A 26052-nucleotide genomic window follows, 5' to 3' on the forward strand; every position below is an offset into this window, starting at 1 on the left:
TCCTCAAAAAGATATTGAGAAGAAGCCAAGGACCAGAAAGAAATAACCACTAGAAGGAGCTGCACAGTTCTAGGTATATTTGATTCTAGTATTTTTTCTTTAATTTCTACCAGGTGCAATCACTATTACTGTCTCAATTTACTTCAGGATTTTGGAGGGCACCCACCTTCCCCCTTGTCTCCTCACACAATGACCCTGGGATCCCTGGGAAACGGCAGCAGCCACGTTTCTGCTACCTTCTTGCTGAGTGGCATTCTTGGGTTGGAGCACGTGCACATCTGGATCTCCATCCCACTGTGCTTCATGTACCTGGTTTCCATCCTGGGCAACTGCACAATTCTTTTCATCATTAAAACAGAGTGCTCACTCCATGAACCTATGTATCTCTTCTTGTCCATGCTGGCTCTGATTGACCTGGGTCTGTCCCTTTGCACTCTCCCTACAGTCCTCAGCATCTTTTGGGTTGGGGCACGAGAAATTAGCCACGATGCCTGCTTTGCTCAGCTCTTTTTCATTCACTGCTTATCCTTCCTCGAGTCCTCTGTGCTACTGTCTATGGCCTTTGACCGCTTTGTGGCTATCTGCTGCCCCTTGCACTATGCTTCCATTCTCACCAACACAGTCATTGGCAGGATTGGCCTGATCTCTCTGGGTCGTAGTGTAGCACTTATTTTTCCATTGCCTTTTATGCTCAAAAGATTCACCTATTGTGGCTCCCCAGTTCTCTCACATTCTTATTGTCTCCACCAAGAAGTGATGAAATTGGCCTGTGCCAATATGAAGGCCAACAGCATCTATGGCATGTTTGTCATCGTCTCTACAGTGGGTATAGACTCACTGCTCATCCTCTTCTCTTACGCTCTGATCCTGCACACCGTGCTGTCCATCACCTCCAGGGCTGAGAGACTCAAGGCTCTTAACACCTGTGTTTCCCACATCTGTGCTGTGCTACTCTTCTACACTCCCATGATTGGCCTCTCTGTCATCCATCGCTTTGGAAAGCAGGCACCCACCCTGGTCCAGGTGGTCATGGGTTTCATGTATCTTCTCTTTCCTCCCATGATGAATCCCATTGTCTACAGTGTGAAGACGAAACAGATCCGGGATCGAGTGACCCATGCCTTTTGTTACTAACTGTGTCTAGTGTTAGAGCCACTGTCTCCTGAAACATGCCCTTGTTTACCTATCCTTTATAATTTCTAACATGCATGAAATAAAAGAGACATTTACTTACTCAACAAATATGTATAGGGATGAGTCACAGTCCTTACAGAACGCTCACTCTTTTGTGGCAAGGGCAAGGGGGGATAAAATGTAATATGATATGGTAAATTTTATTTTCTAAAAATAGCCACAAGAATAATTCTAATCCCACATTCTCTTCCAGGAACTTGCTACTCCTCATAAAGAGATAGAGTCTATTTCTTCTCCCCTTGTAACTGGATAGAATTTGTAAATGCCTCATGAATTGAATATTGTGGAAATAGCCCATGTATCTCCTCTCTCTCTCTCTCTGTTCCACCTCAATTCCTCTACTATTTCTGTCTGTTTCACTCAATGCTTGTTTTTGAAACCCAGCCCCTATACTAAGAGGAAGCCCAGACAATGTGGAGAGGGCCCATGTAAGGTGTTCCATCCAATAGGCTCAACCAAGGTCTCACTCAGCTAAGGCTGAGAACTTAGCGGAGTCAGTGTTAACCACCAGTGGGTGGAGAATCCTCAGATTATTCCATTCGGCAACCTTCCAACCTCTCCAATTGGCATCTGATAAAGCAATCAATTGTTCTCTGACTCAGCCAAAATTACAGATTTGTAAACAAAATAAATATTTTTAAGACGCTAAATTTTGGGAAGATTCATTACACAATCACATGTTAATTGTATTCTTCAAAGTTAAAAGAAGTCGGTTTGGGAGTCATCTTCCCCTAGCTGGGGGAAGGGAGCATCAAAAAAGTTGTCCCTGAATTGACACAGTAATAGCCTTAAGGGAAATGTAGACATTAGGCAGTCAAAAACTGTAAGAGGAAGGAGACAAAAATATGCTCCAGTCCAAAGGAACAGCATGTGCAAACCTGAAACAGAAGTGAGAGAGACGAAAATGTATTCTGAGAATTATCTGAAGTGTTGTTTTTGTTGCCATTTTTATTCTCTAGAATGTCGGAAAGGTTTAAGAAAAATGAGGTGAAGTGGAAACAGATTGGGGTACTGACTGTATCAGAAAGATTACAAGCCAAGGAACCAAGGATAGTTTGTTATGCCCTTTTATATGTTGTATTGTTATGGTACCCCCAAGACATTCTAGATAAAAGTTATATTTTGAGTAATACATGTCAATATAGTATTTGCAGTTTTGGCTTGGAGGTAACTGTGAGGAAAGCAAGCTTGAATATGATATTGCCAAGGGGAGCTTTGAACACCTAGAGAGAAGCATGAGAATGTCATGTTCCTGCATGGTTTTAGTGCAGGATCAAGAAAGGGTGTGGCTGAACACAATGTCTTCTACTATGAAGTGTATGTGGAGCCAGTTCTCACCTGAGGCTGGTCTCTTCCAAGGCAATCTAGTACCCCTGACATTTAACATTGGATATGCCTGTCCCTGCTCCCAACACCAGTGTCCCATCCTGTTTGGCATGAGAACACTGTTTCTGCAATGATATCATCAACCCTAAAATAATCAAAAGGATCAGAACCCAGTTTAAAAGAGCTTATTTAGTCACAAAGTTGAGAATGACCATTTGAGTAACAGACCCCAAAGGAATGGGGTCATTGCTCCGAAGCTGAAAAGTTAAGGATTTGCTTATGCACGTGGAAAGCAAATAAATTTAAGAGGACTACAACATTTTCCATACTAAGGCTGACTTTTGAGTTATAGCAATTTGAATAGTTACAGCTTTTTTTCTTTTCCAATTTGAAAGAGTATATTTAACATTCCAGTCTAGACAATGTGATAGTCCTGAGGTTTTCATGTAAGAGAAGTTAAGATGTAAGTTAATCTATAATGAAGATCAACAATGGAGTGGGAAAAGGTCTTCTCTAGCATCCTATAGTTTTTTACAACATTTTAAAAAACAACGTAATTAAATAAAAGGAAAACTCTAGCATCCTATAGTTTTTTACAACATTTTAAAAAACAATGTAATTAAAGAAAAGTATTCTCTTACAATAAGAGAAACAAAGGTAACAGCTGCCTAGGTTATAGCTGCCTGTTATGTAACTCAGATCCCATAATCACGTTCTTCTAAGGCTCAATATTCCAACATCGTTCATTGTGAATTTCTCATTTTTACAATGTGTATGTGTGAATTGTGGGTATTAACATGCAGAAGGCCTATGATTAGCTGTACACAGCAAATTGAATACAATATGTCTGTGAGTGTCGTGAGTGGTGTATGTCTTTTATGTTTGTGCATACGGAAAACTTCGGAAGAAAAAATTAAACCACTGAAAATTTTGAGGCATGTTTACAGCTTCATGGCTGGATTCTCTCTGTGATGTGTACTTGTAATTTCAGTCCCCATAAAGGCGTTGTGTTCTCTTATGTCTGATGATAAATTAAAAATTATTCTGATATAGCAGCAAGTAGGGGGTCAGGTATAGAAAGTTCTACTTCCTCTCTGTGTGACTTAGACAAATTATTCTATTTATCTGAGATCAATTTTCTTTTAAACAGAACTAAAAATGTCTACCCCACAAGGCTGTCTATGCAATTTAGATATATCATATATGCAAAACTTTGTAAGATAATTCTTAGCATGTTCTTTTATTCACAATCAACTTTAGTTACTTTAATTCCTAACATAAAACATAAACATAATAACACAGACAAAAAAAACACAATGAAGAATGTGTGGTAAATAAGTGAGGGATCCCAGAAACCAACCTGAGGGGAAAGAGGGCCATAGATGGCTTTCTAGAGGGGTTGCCTTAGTTAAGGCTTAAAGTGCTTATAAGCAGAAGTTAGTTGGGTAAAAAAAAGTTGTTGAGTATTCTCCTCTCTCTAAGCATACATTATAGGAAAATAGTGAGCAAAAGGATAACAAAACCTGTTCTCTTGACTTACATTTTGGTGGTAGAGACAGACAACAGCACAGTAAATGATTAACTATATCATACACTGCTAAGTACTCTGAAGGAAACATAGTGGGATAATGGGTTTAGAGTGATTGAATGGGTGAGCAGAGAAGGCCTCTGTAAAGAGGGGTTTTTCTGAACAAAATTATGACCAATATGATGGAGTTAGATATATGAAAAATAAAAATTGAGGGAAGAACATTGCAGAATTTCAGAACAAGTATAGCAGTCCTGAGGTAGAAATGAACCTGAGTGTTCTAGGAATAGCAAGAGGACCAGTGTGACTGGAGCGAAGTAAGCTGGAAGCTACATTAATTGGTGAATTGAAGATGGTTGAGAGAGAGGGGTGCTAGACAAGGCTGACATTTATGCATTTATTCATTATTCAACACTCACTGACAAATTTCTGTAAAAATTAATAGGAATAAATTGATGAACAGGACACATTTCCCACCCTCAAGGATTTGCATAGTGGGGGTGTCTGGCACATTTTGCAACTTCAGATGATCTACTAATTGATTCTTGAAAGTCAGTCAGAAGGTATCCAGGTGAAATTAAGGAAAAATAGCATCCTAAGCAAAGCAAATATTCTTAGAAAAAGCTGAGAGATAACAAAGTCCATTATTTGCTGAAATCATTATGTGTCATTTCTTGATGACAATGACCATTATAAATAATTCTTGTCAAGAATATTCAAGTGGTAAACTGAGAGAAGGAGGGTGTCTTAAAGTGCAGTCAGTAATACACAGAGATCAGAATTTGCAGTGACTGTAGCTTTCATATTTATCCAACCAATATCTATTGAGTACCTCCGGCCTTTAGCAGAGAAGACAGCTAAGTTTCAGCAGACACTACAGTTTTTACTTTAGGCCTGGCATGATTATAGTGGGAGGAAAGGAACTGCCTGAAGGCATGATTATATGTTGCAATTGGATATGATTGACATATTATAATTTTAGGACTCTGTCCTCAGGGAAAGCTCAGGATTTTGAGCTCAGGAAATGAGGTTTTTTTTAATTCTGTGATGGTCACTCATGCATTTACAAATTGATCAATAGATATTTATTGGGCCCTTCTTTGTCTGAATATGCGCTAAGTACTACAGGCACAGAAAAACTAAGATGTGCAGACATATGTATCCTATGGAGTTTACAATTTGGCAGAGATGTAAGCAATCTTTGAACAATTAAAGGCCCTTATTTATTTTAAATTATGGTGTAGATATCAGTTTATAAGAAAGGGAATAAAATTAAGGTATAAATTTGTTGTACTTGGAGCCAAAAGGTGTCAGCAAAGTTGAATACAGTACATCTAGGTATGTCCTGCTAAATAAATAAACGGATAAAGAGAAGTTGAGGAAATGTATTTATGGTAGGCAGAGTGCACCCTCTCCTAATGATTTCAACATTATAACCTCTGAAACTTGTAAATATATTACTTTACATGGAAAATGATATTATGTAGACTGATTAACATTCAAAACCTTAGCATAGGTAAAATATCCAAGATTATCCAGGGGAACCCAATCTAATTATATGAATCCTTAAAAGTAGAGACTCGTTACTGACCATGGTCAGAGAGAGATGCGACTACAGAATAAAGTCACAGGAAGATGCAATGTTCCTGGCTTTGAAGGTGGAGGGGATCTATGAGGCAAGAATTGTGGGTTACCTCTAGAAGTCAGAAAATGCATGAAAACAGATTTTCCTCTGTGTCTCCAGAAAGGAATGTAGGCTTGCTAACACCTTGATTTTAGCCCAGTGAAACCCATCTCAGAACTCCAGCTTACAGAATTATAAAACAATACATTTGTATTGTTTTGAGCCACTAAGTTTTTAATAATTTGTTATGCAGAAATAGAAAATGAATGTAGTATTTCTGACCAAAAAAATACACCAAAAGCAGAGGTTTGGATATAAGTAACATAATGTCTTTGTGTTACTCTGTTGAAGTGTAAGACAGAGAATGTTGACAAAGAATGCAGTAGAGAAAAGCAGGTACTGAATGATGGAAAAGGCCTTGTGCATATATAGAATCTTGCTGTTATCTTGTAAGTTACTGCACAGCTACTGAAGCATTTTAACTGTGGTTAAATTTATATTTTAGAAAGATCTTTCAAATAGCTATGACTGGAGAATCCAGGGGAAGTTTTAAATGTGAACTAAAATAACAGCAGTGGAAAATCATGGGTAAAGAAGCATATTAGAGAGACTTTAGCAAGGGAAGACCTTCACAGTTTGATAACCAAACTTTGTTTAAAATATGTATTTATTTCCACGTATCATTGTCTAAGGGTTGAACCAAGGCTCCTTTCCTAGTCATGACAGATAAGCAACATCCCAGTTTCCTTTTTCAAATACTCTGTAGTTGCCTGTTTTTGAATATTCAGTCACCAAAGCCAAATCCTCAAGACAAAATTCAAACCCATCATTCAAGCCCCCAGTTCCTTTGAAAAGCTTTTCTCTTCTGTTTACAGCACTCTTACCTAAGAACCCCAGAGAGATTGCCATGTCAATCTTAATTGTTTGCCCCCTTCAAATTGTATTTTCAATTGTATACTCAATTTTTTTATTTTTCCATCAAATATTTCCTCTGTACATGAGAAAAAAATGTTTAAAATATAAATTTTAGTGAAAAATATTGCGGTACCAAATGCCGTGTCCTGAGGGAATCTATTTTAAAAAACATGTTAGATGAGTAGATTGCAAAAATTTTCTCCCATTCTGTAGGTTGCCTGTTCACTCTGATGGTAGTTTCTGTTGCTGTGGAGAAGCTCTTTAGTTTAATGAGATCCCAGTTGTCAATTTTGGCTTTTGTTGCCGTTGCTTTTGGTGTTTTAGACATGAAGTCCTTGCCCATGCCTATGTCCTGAATGGTATTACCTAGGTTTTCTTCTAGGGTGTTTATGGTATTAGGTCTAACATTTAAGTCTCTAATACATCTTGAATTAATTTTCATATAAGGAGTAAGGAAAGGATCCAGTTTCAGCTTTCTACTTATGGCTAGCCAGTTTTCCCAGCACCATTTATTAAATATTCAAACAAATTTACAAGAAAAAACCAAACAACCCCATCAAAAAGTGGGCAAAGGATATGAACAGGTATTTCTCAAAAGAAAACATGCATACAGCCAACAGATACATGAAAAAATGCTCATCATCATTGGCCATCAGAGAAATGCAAATCAAAACCACAATGAGATGCCATCTCACACCAGTTAGAATGGCAATCATTAAAAAGTCAGGAAACAACAGGTGCTGGAGAGGATGTGGAGAAATAGGAACACTTTTACACTGTTGGTGGGATTGTAAACTAGTTCAACCATTGTGGAACAGTATGGCGATTTCTCAAGGGTCTAGAACTAGAAATACCATATGACCCAGCCATCCCATTACTGGGTATATACCCAAAGGATTATAAATCATGCTGCTTTAAAGACACATGCACATGTATGTTTATTGTGGCACTATTCACAATAGCAAAGACTTGGAATCAACCCAAATGTCCATCAGTGACAGACCGGATTAAGAAAATGTGGCACATATGCACCATGGAATACTATGCAGCCATAAAAAAGGATGAGTTTGAGTCCTTTGTAGGGACATGGATGCAGCTGGAAACTATCCTTCTCAGCAAACTATCACAAGAACAGAAAACGAAACACCGCATGTTCTCACTCATAGGTGGGAATTGAACAATGAGATCACTTGGACTCAGGAAGGGGAACATCACACACTGGGGCCTATTATGGGGAGGGGGAGGGGGGAGGGATGGTATTGGGAGTTATACCTGATGTAAATGACAAGTTGATGGGTGCTGACAAGTTGATGGGTGCAGCACACCTACATGGCACAAGTATATATATGTAACAAACCTGCACGTTGTGCACATGTACCCTAGAACTTAAAGTATAATAAAAAAAAAAACATGTTAGAGGGGCTGATTTTTTTTAAGGTGCAGGGAAAGACTAAATCACAGAAAAAATCTAAACAGCAAAATCATGGGGGGTTTTAAATTATCTTTTAGTCACTTAGTTAAATTTGTGAATTTTCCATAAATTACATGTTGGTTTTATAACAGGAAAATAACCTCAGCAGATAAATGATCTTGTTCTCTCCCTGCCTATTCTGAGTCATCACTCCATGGCAGGATTATTGTGCTTTCTCCTGTTAATCTTCCTTCCTCATTTCTCCCAAATTCAATCCATCTTGCTCACGCTTATACAGGCACACTCTTCTTAAAATGAAATTTATCATGTAGCAACTAAATTGGCATTCCACCACCTCCTGAATTTAAACTTCTCAAAGCTTTTCTTAGGTGCTCCAAAACACTGGTTCACTTATTTTATCCAAAACTATCACTTGCTCTCTGTTAAATTACACTTTCTATTGTAATCAGATCAGCATCCTTCATAGCTGCTATGTGCTCTGCTATTTTACCTTTCCTTGATAGTATGAGATTAGACTTGGTATATCATTTGTATTTTTAATAGATACTAATTGAATGATAATCTCAGTCTGCCCCAATTTTATTCATTCTTTATGGGCTGACTCAAATCCAGCTGCTCCATCACATAAGTGTTTTGCTTCAACTTCTCTTAAAATGTTAATTAAATCTCTATATCTTATATATCTCTTGATTATTTTTTCTATCCTATGCAGTTATATTCTCAACTTTATTATAAATTCTGCACTACATAGCTTTTCACTTCCATCATCCAGTCCTTCATTAGTGACTTCTGTGGCATTAAACACATAGCAAATGACAGTAAATGCCTTCTGGTTGATAATTTATTACCTAATTGTTCAGGTTCTTGTCTCCCACATACATTAAGCAACTTCCCCAAGATCTTCTCCCGGATTTATCAAGTCTTTACACAGTACACAATGAGATTCATAAGGGACGGCACCAACAAGAACATATCTGCAATAAGGATCACAACAAGAGGGCTTTTGTGCTTGGCAAAGCGATGCATGGCAGCCAGGGTGATGATGGGCACATAGAAGGTGAGCACAGCACAGATGTGGAAGACACAGGTATTTAGGGCTTTAAGCCTCTCTGCCAAAGATGCAATGCTGAGTATAGTCTTCAAGATCAGCACATAAGACAAAACAATCAATGCCAAGTCCAGCATAGTACAGAGAGCAGCGAAAAAGCCATAGATGACATTGGTCTTGTTGTCAGAGCAGGCCAGCTTCATGGTATCCTGATGAAGACAGTATGAGTGAGAAAGAAGATTCTTTTGACAATATTTTAATCTCCTTAGAGTGAAGGGAAATGGAAGCATTAAGAGAATGCTCCTAATGGCTAAAATAAGTCCCATTTTAGCAAGCCTGTTGCTAGTGAGGATAGAACTGTATCTTAAGGGATTGTAAATGGCAATAAAGCGGTCCAAAGGCATAATTAGAAGTACTGAGGATTCCATGAGAGTGAATCCATGAATGAAGAATTCTTGAGCAAAGCAGGCATCAGGTGAAATTCCCATGGCATTGAACAAGAAGATCCTCAACATGATAGGAAGAGAGGAGAGGGACAGGCCCATGTCAGAGACAGCCAACATGGTAAGGAAATAATACATGGGCTCATGAAGCAAGGGCTCTGTCTTTATGATAAAGAGAATGGTGCAGTTGCCCATGATGGCAACCAGGTACATGAGGCAAATGGGGATGGAGAACCAAATGTGGGCATGTTACAGTCCTGGAATCCCAATCAGAAGGAAAAGCTTGACTTTGGAGTCATTGAGAACAGACATAATAAGGGAGATATGAGCTCGTTAGCCAGATCTGAAACCATATAAATGAAAAGCAGTCATGCTTTTGGTTAAAACTCAGTTTTGTGGGGACAAGGGGTTAATTCATATACTATACTCAAAAGCATATTTGGCTGCTAATCAACTGCACTCTTCAAAATTTACCAGAAGTCCTTAAACAAGTTCATATTCTCCAGCATGGTAAATTCACTTCTAACAACTTGTCCTAAGTTGGTGAATTTTTAATTTTTTTTTTTTTTTTTTTGAGATGGAGTTTTGCTGTTCTTGCCCAGGCTGGAGTGCAATGGTGCAATCTCAGTTCGCCACAATCTCCACCTCCCGGGTTCAAGCAATTCGCCTGCCTCAGCCTCCTGAGTAGCTGGGATTACAGGTGTGCACTGCCACGCCTGGCTAATTTTTGTATTCTTAGTGGAGATGGGTTTTCACCATGTTGGCCAGGCTGGTCTTGAACTCCTGACCTCAGGTGATCCACCGCCTTGGCCTCCCAAAGTGCTGAGATTACAGATGTGAGCCACTGCACCTGGCCCTACTTTTTAAGATTTGCAACCAAACATATAAAACACATCAAAGTGGAGCTGCTTTGAATCAGTAAAAAGATGCTTAGAATCTTTTCCACTCCTTTTTCCATACAGTCTTCAGCAGTACCCCTGTTGGCTTTAAAATAAAATCTCTGAGCTTTATTTATAAAGTTTGAAAGAAATAGTCTAAGAAAATAATCAGAGATCACTGCAAATATTTGGAAAACATTAAATGCTATAAAGTACGTTTATAGACAATTTACCTCTTATACTTATGAGGTAGGTACTTATGCACATTTTATACATGTTATATCAAGTGTTATATAAAAATAAACAATGATTTCTGTTCAAACACATTTGCCCCTTCATTTGATTTTAAGTTTTTTAACTTATTTGGGCCTTATTTTAAATCCGTAAAATGAATACAATCTTGATAGGTTTTGATATTTATAGATATTTATGAAGTTTCAAACAGAGATCTAGGTTCATAAACCACAAACAAGTACTGCAAATATTAGCATTGATTACACAATAGCTTCCAATAGAACATGTTGGCGAAATGGAGCAGTGAATAAATACTTTGGAGTTATGTATGCTTATTTCTTCCTGTACATATTCATGTATTAAATGTGACACTTTCTACCTTAAACACTTATGGTTCACACTTCAGGTTATCATTTTATTTCAAGAAACAATTTGAAGATGTACAGTAGTATTGTGTGCACATTAATCTTATCCATCTTGATTGGATTATTTTATCTCATATCTCTGTATTTAATTAGTCATAAAAATTAGTCAAATAAATGCAAATTTAATTAGTCAAGTAAATGCTAAATGAAAAAAATCCAAATCACCCAATTTGTTTGAAATGAAGCATTAAAAATTTGCCTACATAATAAACTGAACCTGATTTTATTTTAGAGTCTCTTTTAAAAAGCATACAAGTTTACTCTCAGAAGTAAAATATGCAGTCTTGCAACTTATCATCAAGTTTTTGGCCTTCAAGATAAACAGGTCAAAATTGGTAAAACTATCAGAGAAACACAAATCTCTAAGATAATCATCATAAATTCCCCCTATATTTAATAAGCTTTCTAAGTAAATGCATAGATAAAAATTATGAAATTAATAATTTTATTCAAAAATAGCAAAAATACAAAAGATGAAGGTAGAGTCAATGGAAGGCTAGAGAGAAGAAGACATGCTATCCTCACTCCAGAATTTTTTAAACTTCAATTTGCAGGAGAAAAAAAGTCATCAACCTTCAGTGGAAAACATAGGGGACACTGGAAATTGATTGAGCTCCTTTATATGGGAAGCTTAACTGTGAATTCATATTGTATTTTGTGATTTTTTAGAAGATATTAGAAAAAGTATATGGTAAATAACAAGCAACCTTGGGCCAATATATTTTACTTTTGCTAGGTACTATCTACTAAGAGTCATTTTGACAACTTGCGAATAGATCTGCATCTTCTATATGGAAAAAGGTCTTGAACAGTTTGAGCATGACATATTAATCTCCCACCATGGTAGTGAACCTAATGCAAAACCCAGGGAAAGTATATTGTGGAGATAGTAGCAAATTGTGAGATGTCATTAAAAGCATTCTCCTGTTATTTGTTGGACTGTGTTTTCCTAGCAAATTCAATTCTGATCCCTCCTCAGTAGTCATAAGATAAGTTCTCACCTCAAAAAGCACTTAACTCTTTTTCCTTTTTATTATCATCTTTTTCTGAGGGATATTGACTTTGATCTTTCAGGGAATGCATCTCTAGTGCATTTTTTATCATGGAAGATTATGCTGTGTTTTATAACATACTACTTTCATGTAACCCTACCCTCCCCAACTCCATTACTACCATGTACATTGACCACTCAATGTTAAAAGGTATAAAAAGATTTTATTTATCCCCATGTATCTGTCATCAACATGAGATGTGGAATATAAAAGGCTCTCAGCAAATATGTAAAGAATGAATGTTAATGGAAGAAACACAAAATATGTAGAATCATTTCTTAGCACTCTCTCCCTTTTTTTCTCTGGCAACAACTAAGGAACATTGATATCCACTCCTTTCGCTCATATTTTGAGTGGTAAACTCATCCTTACACAGAGCATGCATTTGGATGTGGATGAACTTCAGAAGAGATAGCTCAACAAGGCTGTTTATTCAGAAGTACTGACATGATAGGTGGTATCTGAAACCAAAGAGTAAATGAAATCATATGGTAAAAATGTACATAATACAAAATTTAAAACTCATAGAACTCTGAGGAGCAGTAAGATTGTTGAGAGGATCTTGCAAAGGAATATTCAGAGAGGTGGAATATATAGAGGTGGAATATACAGAGAGGTGGAATATAGTAGATGCCAAAAGAAGAGAATGTTGCAAGGAAGGCAGTCCTCAGGTAAAATATTTCCCAGACCACTTAGAATTGCTATTCTTTAAGGTAAAAATCAGTTCTCAAGCTAATGCACGAACACCTTGGTATAAATCTCAGTGTGGCAATTTACCCCGTGTGAATCTGGGAAAGCTGCCTAAGTAGATGTTTGCTCTTCTGTGAAATGTTGAAACAATGGTACCTACCTCAGAGTTATGTTAGACTGTCTGATAGTCTCTAACATAATGAAGATAATCAGTAAATACCAGAGAGGAATAACTACTTCGACAAAATTTCCCTAGCCATTTTCCTTCCAGACAGCAAGTCCTAGATTGCAAAAGAGTAGTCTGTATTTTTTTAATTGACAATAAGCCTTGCTTTTATTTGTCATATTATTAAGTAAATAAGTCCCTACTGATAATAGGGTATTAGAAAAACACCCCAATATTTAACCTTCCTATTTAACCCTCAGACCATAATATATTCACTCTTCATGTATGCACACACACTGAAGGCACTTACTCTTCCTCCCTATAGACACGTATTAAGATATAAGCAGTTTAACAAACCTTAGATTTAGGTTTCCAAAAGGATTTATAGCTCCTTAAACTTACCAGAACCAGATGCTCAATAAGTTCCTGAAGGATAAAAGCAAGAATTCTCTACTTTCACCTCCACTTTATCTAGAGGTACCTACTTCTCTTTTCCTCAGGTGACTAGACCCTTGAGAGTAATCAAACTTACACAGAAAGGGTTAGGCCTGGTGCTGGTACATTAACTTTGTATCCTTTTACCTTAACAGGAACTAGAGGCAAATTGTAAGGCAAACTACAGGGAGACTACTCATCTGAAAGGTAAACAGTCGAAGTTGAAGAAACTTGATACACGGATTTTGTAGAGGTTGGAAAATATACTTAAAATAACATGTTATCTATAATCAAAACACTTTAGGAAGAAATAGTAATATATAAATATCAAATATCTATAAAAGCACTTTACGAACTGTAAAATGGTTTACCAGTCATTCCACCTATTTGTATGATCCATTTTTGACAAAAGATTAACATTGAAATAGATATAGCCTGTCATACTTTGTTAGATTTCTAAATCAGTGTCTCAAAATTACATGCTCCCACGTTATATATTGCATTCATTAGAATCATCTGAGGGGTATCCTGAGTTTTATTCACATATTTCTATTTTATATGTCAGTTCCAACGTGGTTTAAATTAAATAATAATTATTTAATTTAAGGCTATGAAACAATAATGTGAAGACAATTTAAGTAAAAAGTGTATAAAATAAGGATATAGATATATATAACTGTTTAAGTATTTCTTAAAGCATATTTCTAAGTTAAAAAAACTTTGGTTAAAATAATGGAAAGTCTTACAACAATAATAAAATAATTTTAATTAATACAATTTAATAGAATGATAATATAAAAGACATAATATGGCTCAAATACAAAATACATATATCTGTGAGGAAGAAATGAATACAAATTTAAAACAATGAGCAGGGATAAGCCTACTCATTGCTAGTTCCCATGTCTGGAGAAGACAATCAACTCCCAAGAGATAAATGAGATTAAGTAGTCTTCATGTTAGGTTGAGTTATCTGAAGCAAATTGACTTGTTAAATGTCATTGGGCTATTCTAGCAGATGTATTTGATACCCAGCTTATTATCTTGGGACTTAACATTTTATTATAGGTTGCTGATTGGAAGAAAATATTTGTAAAAGGCACAAGAATTCTTGAAATTCAATAATAAGAAAACAACACAACTAAAAAGTGTGTCAAACAATAGCAAAGACATGAAATCAACCCAGGTGCCAACAGAAGGTTGGATAAAGAAAATGTGATACATGTACACCACGGAATACTACATAACCATAAAAAAGAACAAAATCATGTCCTCTGGAGCAACATGGATGCATCTGGAAGCCATTATCCTAAGCAAATTAACACAGCAACAAAAAACCAAATACTGTGTTCTCACTTATAAGTGGGAGCTAAATACTAGGTATGTATGGACATAAAGATGAGAATGATAGACACTGGGGAATATAAGGAGGGAGGGAACAGTGGGACAAGGATTGAAAAACTACCCATTGTGTGCTATGGTCATCTGGGTGACAGATTCATCGGTACTCCAAACCTCGGCATCACACAATATACCTTTGTAACAAACCTGTACATCTACCCTTTGATTGCAAAATAAAAGTTGAAAAGAAAAAAGTGTGTCAAAGATTTTAACAGAAACCTCAGTGGAGAGATAGATAGATGGCAAAATAAACATACGAAAGAATGTTGCAGATCATGTATCAGGGAAATGCAAATAAAAATAATAATAAAATACCACTACACACCTATCAGAATGACCAAACTTGAGAATGTTGACAACACCAAATTCTGGTGAGGATGTGGAGCAACAAGAACTCTAATTCATCAATCACAGGAATGGAAAATGTCACTGTCATTTTTAGAAGACAATTTTGCAGTTTCTTTATACAAGTTCTTACATACAATTCAGAAAATTTGCTCCTTAATATTCACCCAAAGGAGCTGAAAATGTATTTCTAGAGAAAACTCTAGACATAGACTTTTATAGCAGCTTTATTCACACTGGCCAAAATTTGGAAGCATCCAAAATATCCTTCAGCAGATGAATGAATAAATAAATTGTGCTACATCCAGGCAACGAGATAGCATTAATTGCTAAAAAGAAATTAGCTATCAACCCATGAATAGACATCCAGGGAATTTAAGTGAATATTACTAATTGAAAGAAGCTAATCTGAAAAGTCTACATATCATATGATTGCGAGTACATGTAATTCTGGAAAAGGAAAAATAATGAAGACATCAAAAACTTCAGTGGTTTTCAGAAGTTTAGAATGAGAGTGGAGTACAATTGGCAGAGCACAGAAGATTTTTAGGACAGTGAAACTACTCTGTATGAAACTATAACAAGTGGATATGCAGCATTATAAATTTTTCCAAACCTACAAGATGTACAACACCAAGAAATAAAAGATAGGTATATAAATATATATGTTCATTCATCAGAGTCACATGACTTTTTGGAAACAAAAATATAATTTGTTAACAACATAAAATACAAAATATAGTGCAATTTTTAATATTAATATTACTACTACTAACAATAATAGAAGGTTGTCCAGGCAGAATAAAATATTCACTAATGGAAACACAAAATTTCAGAGAATAAGGAAAATATAAACAAATAGGATCACAAAACTAATAATAGTAATGTCGTATAAATGTTAAGTATATGTAGAGTTTAAAAGACAGGCCAACAATTATACAAAGGGCAAAAGGAGATAAATGTATCTCAAATATCCTACATTTCTAACATTGTCACATGTGTGTGTGCTGTCGGTGCCTTGCCCAGATGTCCCTCACTAGAGTGACTCATCAATGCCACAGATGCTGTGAATGTTGGCTGATAATGGCTCAAAACTGTTTCTATCCTATCCCATGAGAATTACCCTGAGCTTACTGGAAGCTGCCTTACTTAGAAAGTTATGTCCCACAGCTTGGGGGAACCAGCAGCAAATGACTTACTGAATCTGAGATGCAAAAGGCTGTCCTCTTGCCTCAAAATTAGACAAATTCTGTGGTCCAACCTATGTTTTAGAGTTCCTCATGAGACCAGATTGACATTCTCAAAGCAAAAACACTTCATTGCTTATCTCTCATCTACTGTCCTATTGCACTTTCCTTACTACTGTTATTTTGAGAGCATCCTTTTATTAGATCATTTTCACAAAAATCTCCATCACAGATTCTGTTTCCAAATAACCCAACCTAAACCAGTTGGTGCCATAAAAGATTCTAGAAAACAGATTGCCAAGAAGAAATTCTGGAGGTGGATTCATCGCTGTATGCACCACAATAAGAACCACATCACTAGTTACAGATGAAATGTTGATGGTCCTTGACATGCTGTAGCAAGTTATTGTTAAAATTTTCATCTGAAGTGAACTCTAATAGTACCCATAGGAAGGATAACTCACAAGATTTCTTTATAAATAGAACATTCTCTGTAAAGTGGATTCTCTTACTGGCTATTTTTGTGTGTGTAAAGAAAAGCATCATGGAGGACTACTGTGGACTCCAATCTCGACCAAGTAGAAACACCAATTCAAAGTTCTGTGTAAGATGCAGTGTTTTAACCAGGGAAGATTAAGCTGGATTCAATTGTCAAGTATGTGGTATTTGATGTGGCAAATATATTCTCTTCCATCTTCTATAATAAATCTATAATTTGAAAATGCTTATTTTCTTTGGATATTTTGCATAACATTTTCTTGATCGCTATATAAATGACAATACATTAATCAGGTAGATGAGCATGAAAAGTAAGTATATTGGCATTCTTGTCAAAACACAGTGTTCCTTAGGTGGGAAAGGATAGAGATAAACACCCATACAAAAATATAGGAATCTTAAACATTAGAGAAGTTTTTAGGGATCCCGTGGTATAGGAAAAATTGGGACAGCGTCTCTGAATTAATGGACAAACTAATGCTGTTTTTTAATGTTTTACCACCAAGAAGAAAGTACCACATGTAGTGGTGACCTCCTGAAACCCTGGAGGCAGCATATGCCTTAGGAGAAAAGTATTCACTGGACAAATCAACTGATGGACCTACTCATCCTCTTTGTATAAAAAGAGGTGGCTCTATGTAAGAATATGCAAAAATTCAACTTATTGTTAACGATGGGTAACTTGGCTAATTGGTCAGGCTGTTGGAAGGAGAAAGATTGGAATACGAGTGACAAAGAGGGAGAGGGACAAAGTGGCATGTGGATGGTTGTAGAAGTTAGAACAAAGTTTGAAGATCTTTATATAACAGATCAATGTTCGTCATAGTCTATACATAATGGAAAAGAACCTAAACTATAAAGAACACTGAGTGGATCTGACAATTTATATTAGCTAGCTTCTGATATAAGCAACGTCAGTGGTGGCATAATGGGCTCCTATTTGAAGTAGCTATAGTGGCAGGATGAAAACTGCATAAACGCAAAGCGTAGCTTCCCACTCAACAAGGCTGATAAAACTTCTCTTTCTACTAAACATAAACCTGGCAATGATAGAAAACAATGTTAACTGCCCAATGTAGCATCACTCCTTGAGTAGAAAATGGCCACTTAATGGAAGATTATTCTACCCTATAAAAGGCAGCAAATGAACTTGATAGAAATTGACACATATGATGGGTGTAGGTTTGTTTTATTTTCTTGAAGGATCATAGACAAACCTAGTATCTCAAGGCTTACAGAGGGTTTGATCCACCAGCATACGACATTATGTTATATCACTTTATGAAAAGAGACACATTTTAGAATACTTGCCACAGTAGACACAAAACCAGGTTTGTATCATGGGCTCAAAAGCTGGCACAAAAATAGAACGGGTATAGTTGAGTCTCCACCTTAGAGGTGATATTAGTGAGGATGAGACAGCATACCCCAGATGCATCATGTACAACACACCAACAATCATTATATATAGCTCTGACTGCAATAATTAGAATAAATGTATTTGGGAACAAAAGAGCTGCAATTAAGAGTAGTCCCACTTATCTTCATTTCTGGTGACCTACTTTGGAAATTTTCATTTCCCATTTCTGCAATTTAGGTTCTGTTGAGCTGAAGATCCTCATTTTCAGAGTGGGAGACAAATTGTGAGGATCTTTTAATTAATTTAAAAATAAAATAAATAAAATTTATGTTAAGCTCTCGCCTAATAACTTTGATCTTCTCTAAGCTCTAAAACAAGCTGGCAAGGAAAGAAGTCATTAGCCTGATGGAGTAATTAATTAATTCTTGATCATCAAGAAAAGATATGGCTTCTAATAAACAATGAAGGAATGGAAGAATATGTTCAGTACCCAGATAGTTGACTAGTTGTCTTTTGGTACCATCCTGGCAAATTTTGGTGATAAATTAGCAAGTGCAATAGCCATAGCCTGAAAAGGTCATTCTGTAGAGACATTTTTACCCTTTGAGAAAAGGATCTGGTCACTCTACCATGAAAGAAACCTATGTAATAATGGTTGTAGTCTTTACTAAAGAAGAATTTAGAATGGATTATAGAGACGGCAGATGATAAGATCAGTTGAGGTTTCAAGAACAGCTTCAGATCACTGTATGTTGTAGTTCATTCACAAACTTTTCATGATTGTCTCTTCTTCTTGGGCAAATAAACGACACAAACACAGGAAGAGCTATTCCCAAATGAAACAGTTGAATTTGAGTGATATAAGACTAGACTGCAATAAATTATGCAGTGAATTTCTCTGTCAGCCTTAATTCAGAACTGAGACATCAGCTCCCAGATTCCTGGATTTGGGGCTGCTATGGGAATACAGATAAGTTCTTTCTTGGAATTATTCTGATCAAAATGAACTTGCCTCACCCAGTTTATAACCCTTTTGGTGGGCAGGCCACATTCAGTTACTGGTTAATGCAAGGATACAAAGACTTTGCTTCAATTTAGGATAATCCTGAAGGGCTATTCCAGCTCCAGATTTTTCTGTAACACTGACAGAGGCCTCAATTGCTACTGCCTTGACTGTCAAATTATCTTTCTAACTAATAAAGCTTCCTTCACATTCTTACAGTTGTTTTTCCTGAAGGAACACACACACACACACACACACACACACATATACATACACAGAAAGAGAGAGAGAGAGAGAGAGATTTCTTAAATTTCTAATAAATTCTACTTTAAATAGTAGATCCAGTGACTTCTGGTATAGATAGGTTTAGATTTCTTCATATGGAGGAGGTAAGTAAATGTCTCCTGTATATTAAAAAACATACCCATGGACATTTTTGAGGAAGATAAATAATACTAACAATAAAAAATATTCTTTTAACATTTTTGTTACTATAATCCAGAGATTCAACATCCCTTATCAGAATGTGGAAAGATATTAAATACATTAATTCCCATAGAAACAATGAGAAAGTCCTGAACAGAACAATTTTCTGCAGGACAATAAAAGAAGAGTAGGTACAAGAAAGATTTAAACTGAAACTCTGAGAGGAATGAGCCCTTTATGTTTGAGAAGAGAGCCACAGCAAACAACCCCAAACAGGATAAACACAAAGAAATTAACACATAGACACATTATAGTCGAATCCTGAAAACCAAAGAAAAACAGAGAAATATTAAAATAAGAGGGGAAAAAGATATACATGGAGAGAAATAATGGTTAGAATGACAGCCAATGTCTCATGAAAAACAATGTCATACTTAAAACAATAGAATTATCTTTTGAAAGTACTGAGAAAAACATTTGTCAACCTGGAATTCAAAATTTCTCAAAATTATTTTTCAAAAGGACAGTAAAATATATATGTTTACAGAGAGACAAAGCCTAAGAAAATTCATAGCCATAAGACTTTCACACAATAAATGCTAAAGGAAAGTTTTAGGCAAAATAAAATAATACAAAGAGGAAACTGGAACGAACAGAAAAGAATAAAAAATGACAAAGGGGTGAATACGTGAGAAAATAGAAACTTTTTAAATATTTACTTAATTCTTGGAAAATTATTTACCATTTAAGAATTACGATGTATAGAGAGGTTTGCAACATAGGTAGAAATATGTACTTAACAATAATTACATACAGGATAAATATGAGTTAAATGGAAACACATTATTAAAGGCTTCTTGCATTACATATCATACAATATAATATTTGTTTATGGTAGACTATCTTAGTAAGTTCAGGATTCATAATCTAAGGATCAATTCTGTTTTGAAAAAAAAAAATACAACCAAGTATAGCTAAAAAGCCAGTTGAGGAAATAAAATAAAATATTGAAACATACTTGATTTTATTTGATTCTTAGTTTCAAAATAAGTGAGAAAGCTATAACAAAGAAAAGAAAAAGATGGAGAAAATAAGTAAGACAAAGATAGTCATAAAAATAAATGTTTTGATATAATAGTATGACCCCAATTACAAAATAGCACTTGTCACAATGGATTAAAAATATAGGCCAGGCGTGGTGGCTCACACCTGTAATCCCAACACTTTGGGAGGCCGAAGTGGGCAGATCATGAGGTCAGGAGATCGAGACCATCCTGGCCAACATGTTAAAACCCTGTCTCTACTGAAAATACAAAAATTAGCTGGGCATGGTGGCATGTGTCTGTAATCCCAGTTACTCAGGAGGCTGAGACAGGAGAATTGCTTGAACCAGAGAGCTGGAGGTTGCAATGAGCCGAGATCGTGCCACTGCACTCCAACCCGGTGACAGAGTGAGACTCCATCTAAACAAACAAACAAACAAACAAAAAAAAAATATATATATATATACACACACACACACACACAAACACACATATTTACATACATGCTGATTATAAAATACACTTCAAATATAAGGATAGGATAAGAGTAAAGGGATATAAAAAGATATATTATGCATATGAATATATATGGTTAGTGTGGCCATACTATTATTAGCAAACATGGACTTTAAAGTAAGACATATTACCAAGGGAAAAAGAGACATTTTGCAATGATGAAAGGTCAATTCATCAAGAAGAAACAGCCATCTTAATGTATTTACATGTAGTAGGAAAGTTTAAGAAGACACAACAAAACAAGTAGCAGGACTAAAATAAAAAAATAAACAAGTATATTCAGATTTTGAGTTTTTAGCACTCCTCTTTTTTAATGTTACTTGTTTGCATAAGTGGACAAAAATCAATTTAGCTATACACTTTGTATTTATCCGTCTTACCATGTGTAAATTATATTTTATTCATAAAAAAGGGAAAACACCTCGTTGATTGAAGAAAAAAGAAGCAGCAGCAAAGAAACATGAACCTAAAATATCGATTAATCTAGGGTTAAGTGATTTCTTGGTAGCCTCAACTGCTTTTCCTAATCTCTAAATAGACTCTCTTTAATGTGTTTAGTTCAAAACTTTTAGTCCATCCCAGTCTGACCATAGCAATGCCTTGTTGGGAACCAGTGAGTAAAAGCTGTGATCTGATCCTGACCCAGGGTCTCTTCTGGGAATTTCCAGGAAATGTTTCAGGGAAATAATTTGTTTACAGAAGGTGGCAGAGCTGGAGGGATTGGTGTCCCATGAGAGCAAACCTCAGAAGACAGATCAAGGAATCAGTGGTGTGATAAAAGTCTTGGCAAGCAGACATGGGCCACTGAGGCAGAAAAAGCACTAGAATAAACTTATTTCTGTTTCTCTATGTGATTAAACAGTAAGTAAAATAGGGCCATAACATAATATTGTCTTGTAATATGGCTTTATGTCCTCAAGTGTGTCTGAAATATCAGTGTTCTAAGAACTGAGACTTGGAAGGAACATAAAAGAGGGTGGCTGTAATAGAAACTCCAAAATTTTGACATAGGAGGAACTTAGTGGTAAAAATCAAACAAACAATATGGTTTCAATGGGAAGTGCAGGAAGCTTATCTTGGAGTTATCTTTGCCAGACAAGAGGAGACTTTCACTAAAATTTGGAGAGGTTGTGGAAATTTTAAAAGGCACCTAATCTCCTTTTACTTTTTCCCCAAGATGGGGTCTCACTGTGTCGCTCAGCCTGGAGTACAGTGGTGCGATCATAGCTTCCTCCAGATTAAAACTACTAGGCTCAAGTGACCCTCCTGAGTAGCTAGGACTATAGTCAGTCATGTGCCACCATGCCTGGATAACTATTTTTATTTTTTTGTAGAGATAAGGTCTCCCTATATTGCCCAGGCTGATCTCAAATGCCTGACCTCAAGTGATCTTCCCACCTTGTGCTACCAAAGGGCTGGAATTACAGGCATGAGCCACTGTGTCCAGACGCTAAATCTTACTACTATCCTTTGACGTTGGCATTGTTCACGTCACTTCACCTATCTATTGTTCATCTCAGAAATCATGAAATTGTTTATTCACAGTTACAGAAAATGCTGGGTAGACTCAGAACTCTTTGTGGGTTAGGGATTGGGAAATAGGACAACTCTGACAGCAGAACAAATGATCCGCCCCAGCAAAGAACAGAAAAGCAGACTTCGCAAGGTTGGAAGTCAGTCCATAGGTAACAGGATTCTAGCCACTACACTGGAATCAGAGGTGGGAGCTTTAGTTTTGGAAGAAAGAGCAGGTGAGATGACGTTATGGTTTCAAGTAATTCTAAGAACTTTGGAACAGGGACCAGAGAACAATCGAGTTGATGTATATAAAGAATTGTAATTGTATATAAAGAATTGTAATGATGTGTATAAAGAATTTAAGACATCATCTAAGAAAAGCATCCTTAGATGATGCTGAATTTTAATACTTGTTAGTAGTAAAATCTGAATATTCCTTTACAAAATCAATTTAATTAAAAATATTTGAGTAAACTTTCTACATAAGGTACTGTACTTGGGGAAAATGCATTGGTCCCTTTTTAATTATATATATGGCTAATGGGAGGTTTATTATGTTTTCGACTAATTAGGGGTTTGCCAACTCTACCTCTTATTCTCAAAGCAATTTTGCTATTTTACTACTTCCTGTTCATAAATAATGCTACAGAGCTCTATACATAAATATATATTTTCAAGTATAAACAAGTGCAGTGAACTGATTTGGAAAGTAGAAATATTTGAATATAAAAATAATCTAGCAAAAACTCTAGTCTAGCACATAGTAATAGTTCCCAATATTTTCTCCTCACTCCTCTTTTAAAATTAGCTACCCTCTCTTCTTTCTCCCCTCAGCTTTACAAGGCTCCAGCTGTCTCTCACCTTCTTTACCTCCTGATCTGCCTTAGCAGGTACTGCCCTTTCTGTTTCAGAGTTGGCTCCATAAGCTGAGTTTTGCTACCAACAATCATTATGGGCATTTTTTCCTCTTATTTGATGTATTTTTTTCAGAAATGTGATAGAAATGACCTTTATTGATTAAAATCGCTCCAGGGGAGACTCTACAGGGTGATGAAACTGACATGTAATAAGGGCCAAGGCTTCGGCCTTCCTTAACATTTATATTGCACACTGTATCCTAATTTGTACATATCCTCAATTAGAATGCAATTTCTTTGCATTCTAAACATTTTAACTTAATTAACATGAGATAGGAAGCAAGACATAGTTTAAAAAGCTTAGAATCAAAGAACATCTATTCAAATTGCATGTGTTCATAATAATATCTGTTCTTTGAGAATTTAATCTCTCTATGCTTCAGTTTTCAGATTTGTAAATCAGGAATAATACTACCATGTGAGGATTGAATGAAATAGCACATATAAAACATCTAGCATAATGTAATAAAAATTAATGCCTATCTCTCTTATTTTTCTATTTTCTCTTTTAACCCACTTACTTTTATGTCTGCTTTCCCTACACCTTAGCATTTGGAGGTAAAACAAAGCACTTAATTAATTAATTTTATAACGACATATGCAAAGGCTAATGAGCAATCTTATTGATTGTATTTCTGTATTTTATTTATTCTGTATATTGCACTAACATTGAAATATTTTTAATATTTTATAAAGAGTATTACTTTATTTTTATTTTTTTTAATTTTGTAGAGACAAGGTCTCCCTATATTTCCCAGGCTAGTCTCAAATCTCTGGACTCAAGGGATCATCCTGCCTCAGCTTCCCAGAACACTGGGATTACAAGTATGAGTCACTGTGCCAAGTCAATAACATTATTTAAACTAATGCTTACCACAAGATCTTTTAATAAGATACATTTTATAAATATGGAATTGATCTCATTATATCAAAAATATATTAATGTTGTCTTAATAGAGATTATTTAGTCATTCTCTTTTATCTAAAAGTATTTAATGAAGGTCTACCATGTGGCAGAGGCACACAAAACAATATAGTGATAGAATTGGATTTTCCTTCTTATTATAAACACTTAAATAGATAAGACTGTTTAAAAGAAATGAACCGGAACAAAAGGAAGGAGTATGACTGAGGCAGTGAGGGTGTTCAAAGCAGACCTTTCTGAGGACATGACTTTTGAACAATGACCCAAACATTTGTGGAAAGGGCCTTTGAGTTGAGAAGAAAGCAGTATAGTGGTCCTGAGAGGGAAAGATGTTGGAATGTTTGAGGAGCTGCTAAAAGGAGTGTGGTTGTAGTATACTAAAGAGGTTTCTAGTGGTCTTCTCCTATTGAGCCTTATCAGTTATGGTAAGAAGTATAGATTTTAATGTAAACATAAAGGGAAATATTGGAAGAATAAAGGATTATATAATTAAACATTGTTTTATCATTTATGAATTTACTTATTTTTATTTTGATAATTAAACCTCTAAACAGAAGTTTATTTGATCCATAGTGTATTTTATATAAAACATAAAATAATATGTAGTATGTATATTATACTACCTAGACCATTCTTGCATACAGATGGGGGAAAAAGAAGGGCATTAAACATGACTTTGACAATGGCATATAGAATGGAGTTGAGAGGAAAGCCCAGGGTATCAAGAAGAAAGAGAAAGGAAACAAGCAGAACTTCGAAATCTTCCAAAACTAGATGGTTAAATCCAGGCTGGGAAATGATTGATTTTAGCAGAAGAAAACATAAAATGCTATGTGAGTGAAAGGAATTAATCCTAATGTATTAATATAGATGTTAAATTAATATTAATAATGAATCAACATGAGATTCACATTGGAACTGATCTGAACAGTTGAGTAACCAGAAGGCAAATACATCAATGCACTCTGCTCTCTGGTCTATGGGGAAATGACAAAGATCATGCCAAAGCAAGACTCTTATATCCTCAAATCAGAGAACATCCTCATATAGAAATTATAGATAGCACTTTCTTTGAAAGAGGGAAAGAAGCTTCAGTCACTCACACAGAACAAAAATAATTCTCAAGATCAGTTTAGTCAAATGGAAATCAATTCAGTTTAATAAGATTTAATTAATAATGATTGGATGTGTGCTACTTGCCAGGAACTGTGCTTGGTGCAGAAAATATCAAGATCGGTCTGATACAAATTGGGCTTTTAATGATTCTATTGGCCACTGTGGATGACAGACACATAAATAGCAAGTCACAAGACAATTGAGGTACTGTAACAGAGTTGCAATGCAAATTATAGTAGGGATACATGAACTCTGCTTGGAGTGATTAGAAAGGAAGACTTTAAGGGGCAAGACACTTCTGAGCTGACCTAATTGGAGTTGCTAAAGAATTAATGATACACTGTCCAAAAGAATCTCTGCATACTTTTTCCCTGTGGACTTTAGGGGGGAGAGAGTGGCTAATATCC

At 35.8% G+C, this 26052-nt stretch overlaps 3 protein-coding genes across 4 annotated transcripts in view; 1 reads left to right on the top strand and 2 right to left on the bottom strand.

Annotated features, from left to right (window-relative positions):
• Positions 1 to 26052, bottom strand: part of MMP26 (matrix metallopeptidase 26) — a 368531-nt gene that overhangs the window by 80316 nt on the left and 262163 nt on the right. The gene's annotated exons all lie outside the window — the stretch shown is intronic.
• On the top strand, positions 167 to 1192 carry OR51G2 (olfactory receptor family 51 subfamily G member 2). The gene is given in 1 exon segment (NM_001194547.1): positions 167 to 1192. A coding segment is annotated over 1 exon segment (945 nt). The 5' UTR covers positions 167 to 189; the 3' UTR covers positions 1135 to 1192.
• Positions 8935 to 9822, bottom strand: OR51A7 (olfactory receptor family 51 subfamily A member 7). The gene is given in 1 exon segment (XM_001112217.5): positions 8935 to 9822. A coding segment is annotated over 1 exon segment (888 nt).

This window comes from Macaca mulatta, chromosome 14 (assembly GCF_049350105.2).
Source record: "Macaca mulatta isolate MMU2019108-1 chromosome 14, T2T-MMU8v2.0, whole genome shotgun sequence".
Classification (NCBI taxonomy): Eukaryota; Metazoa; Chordata; class Mammalia; order Primates; family Cercopithecidae; genus Macaca; species Macaca mulatta.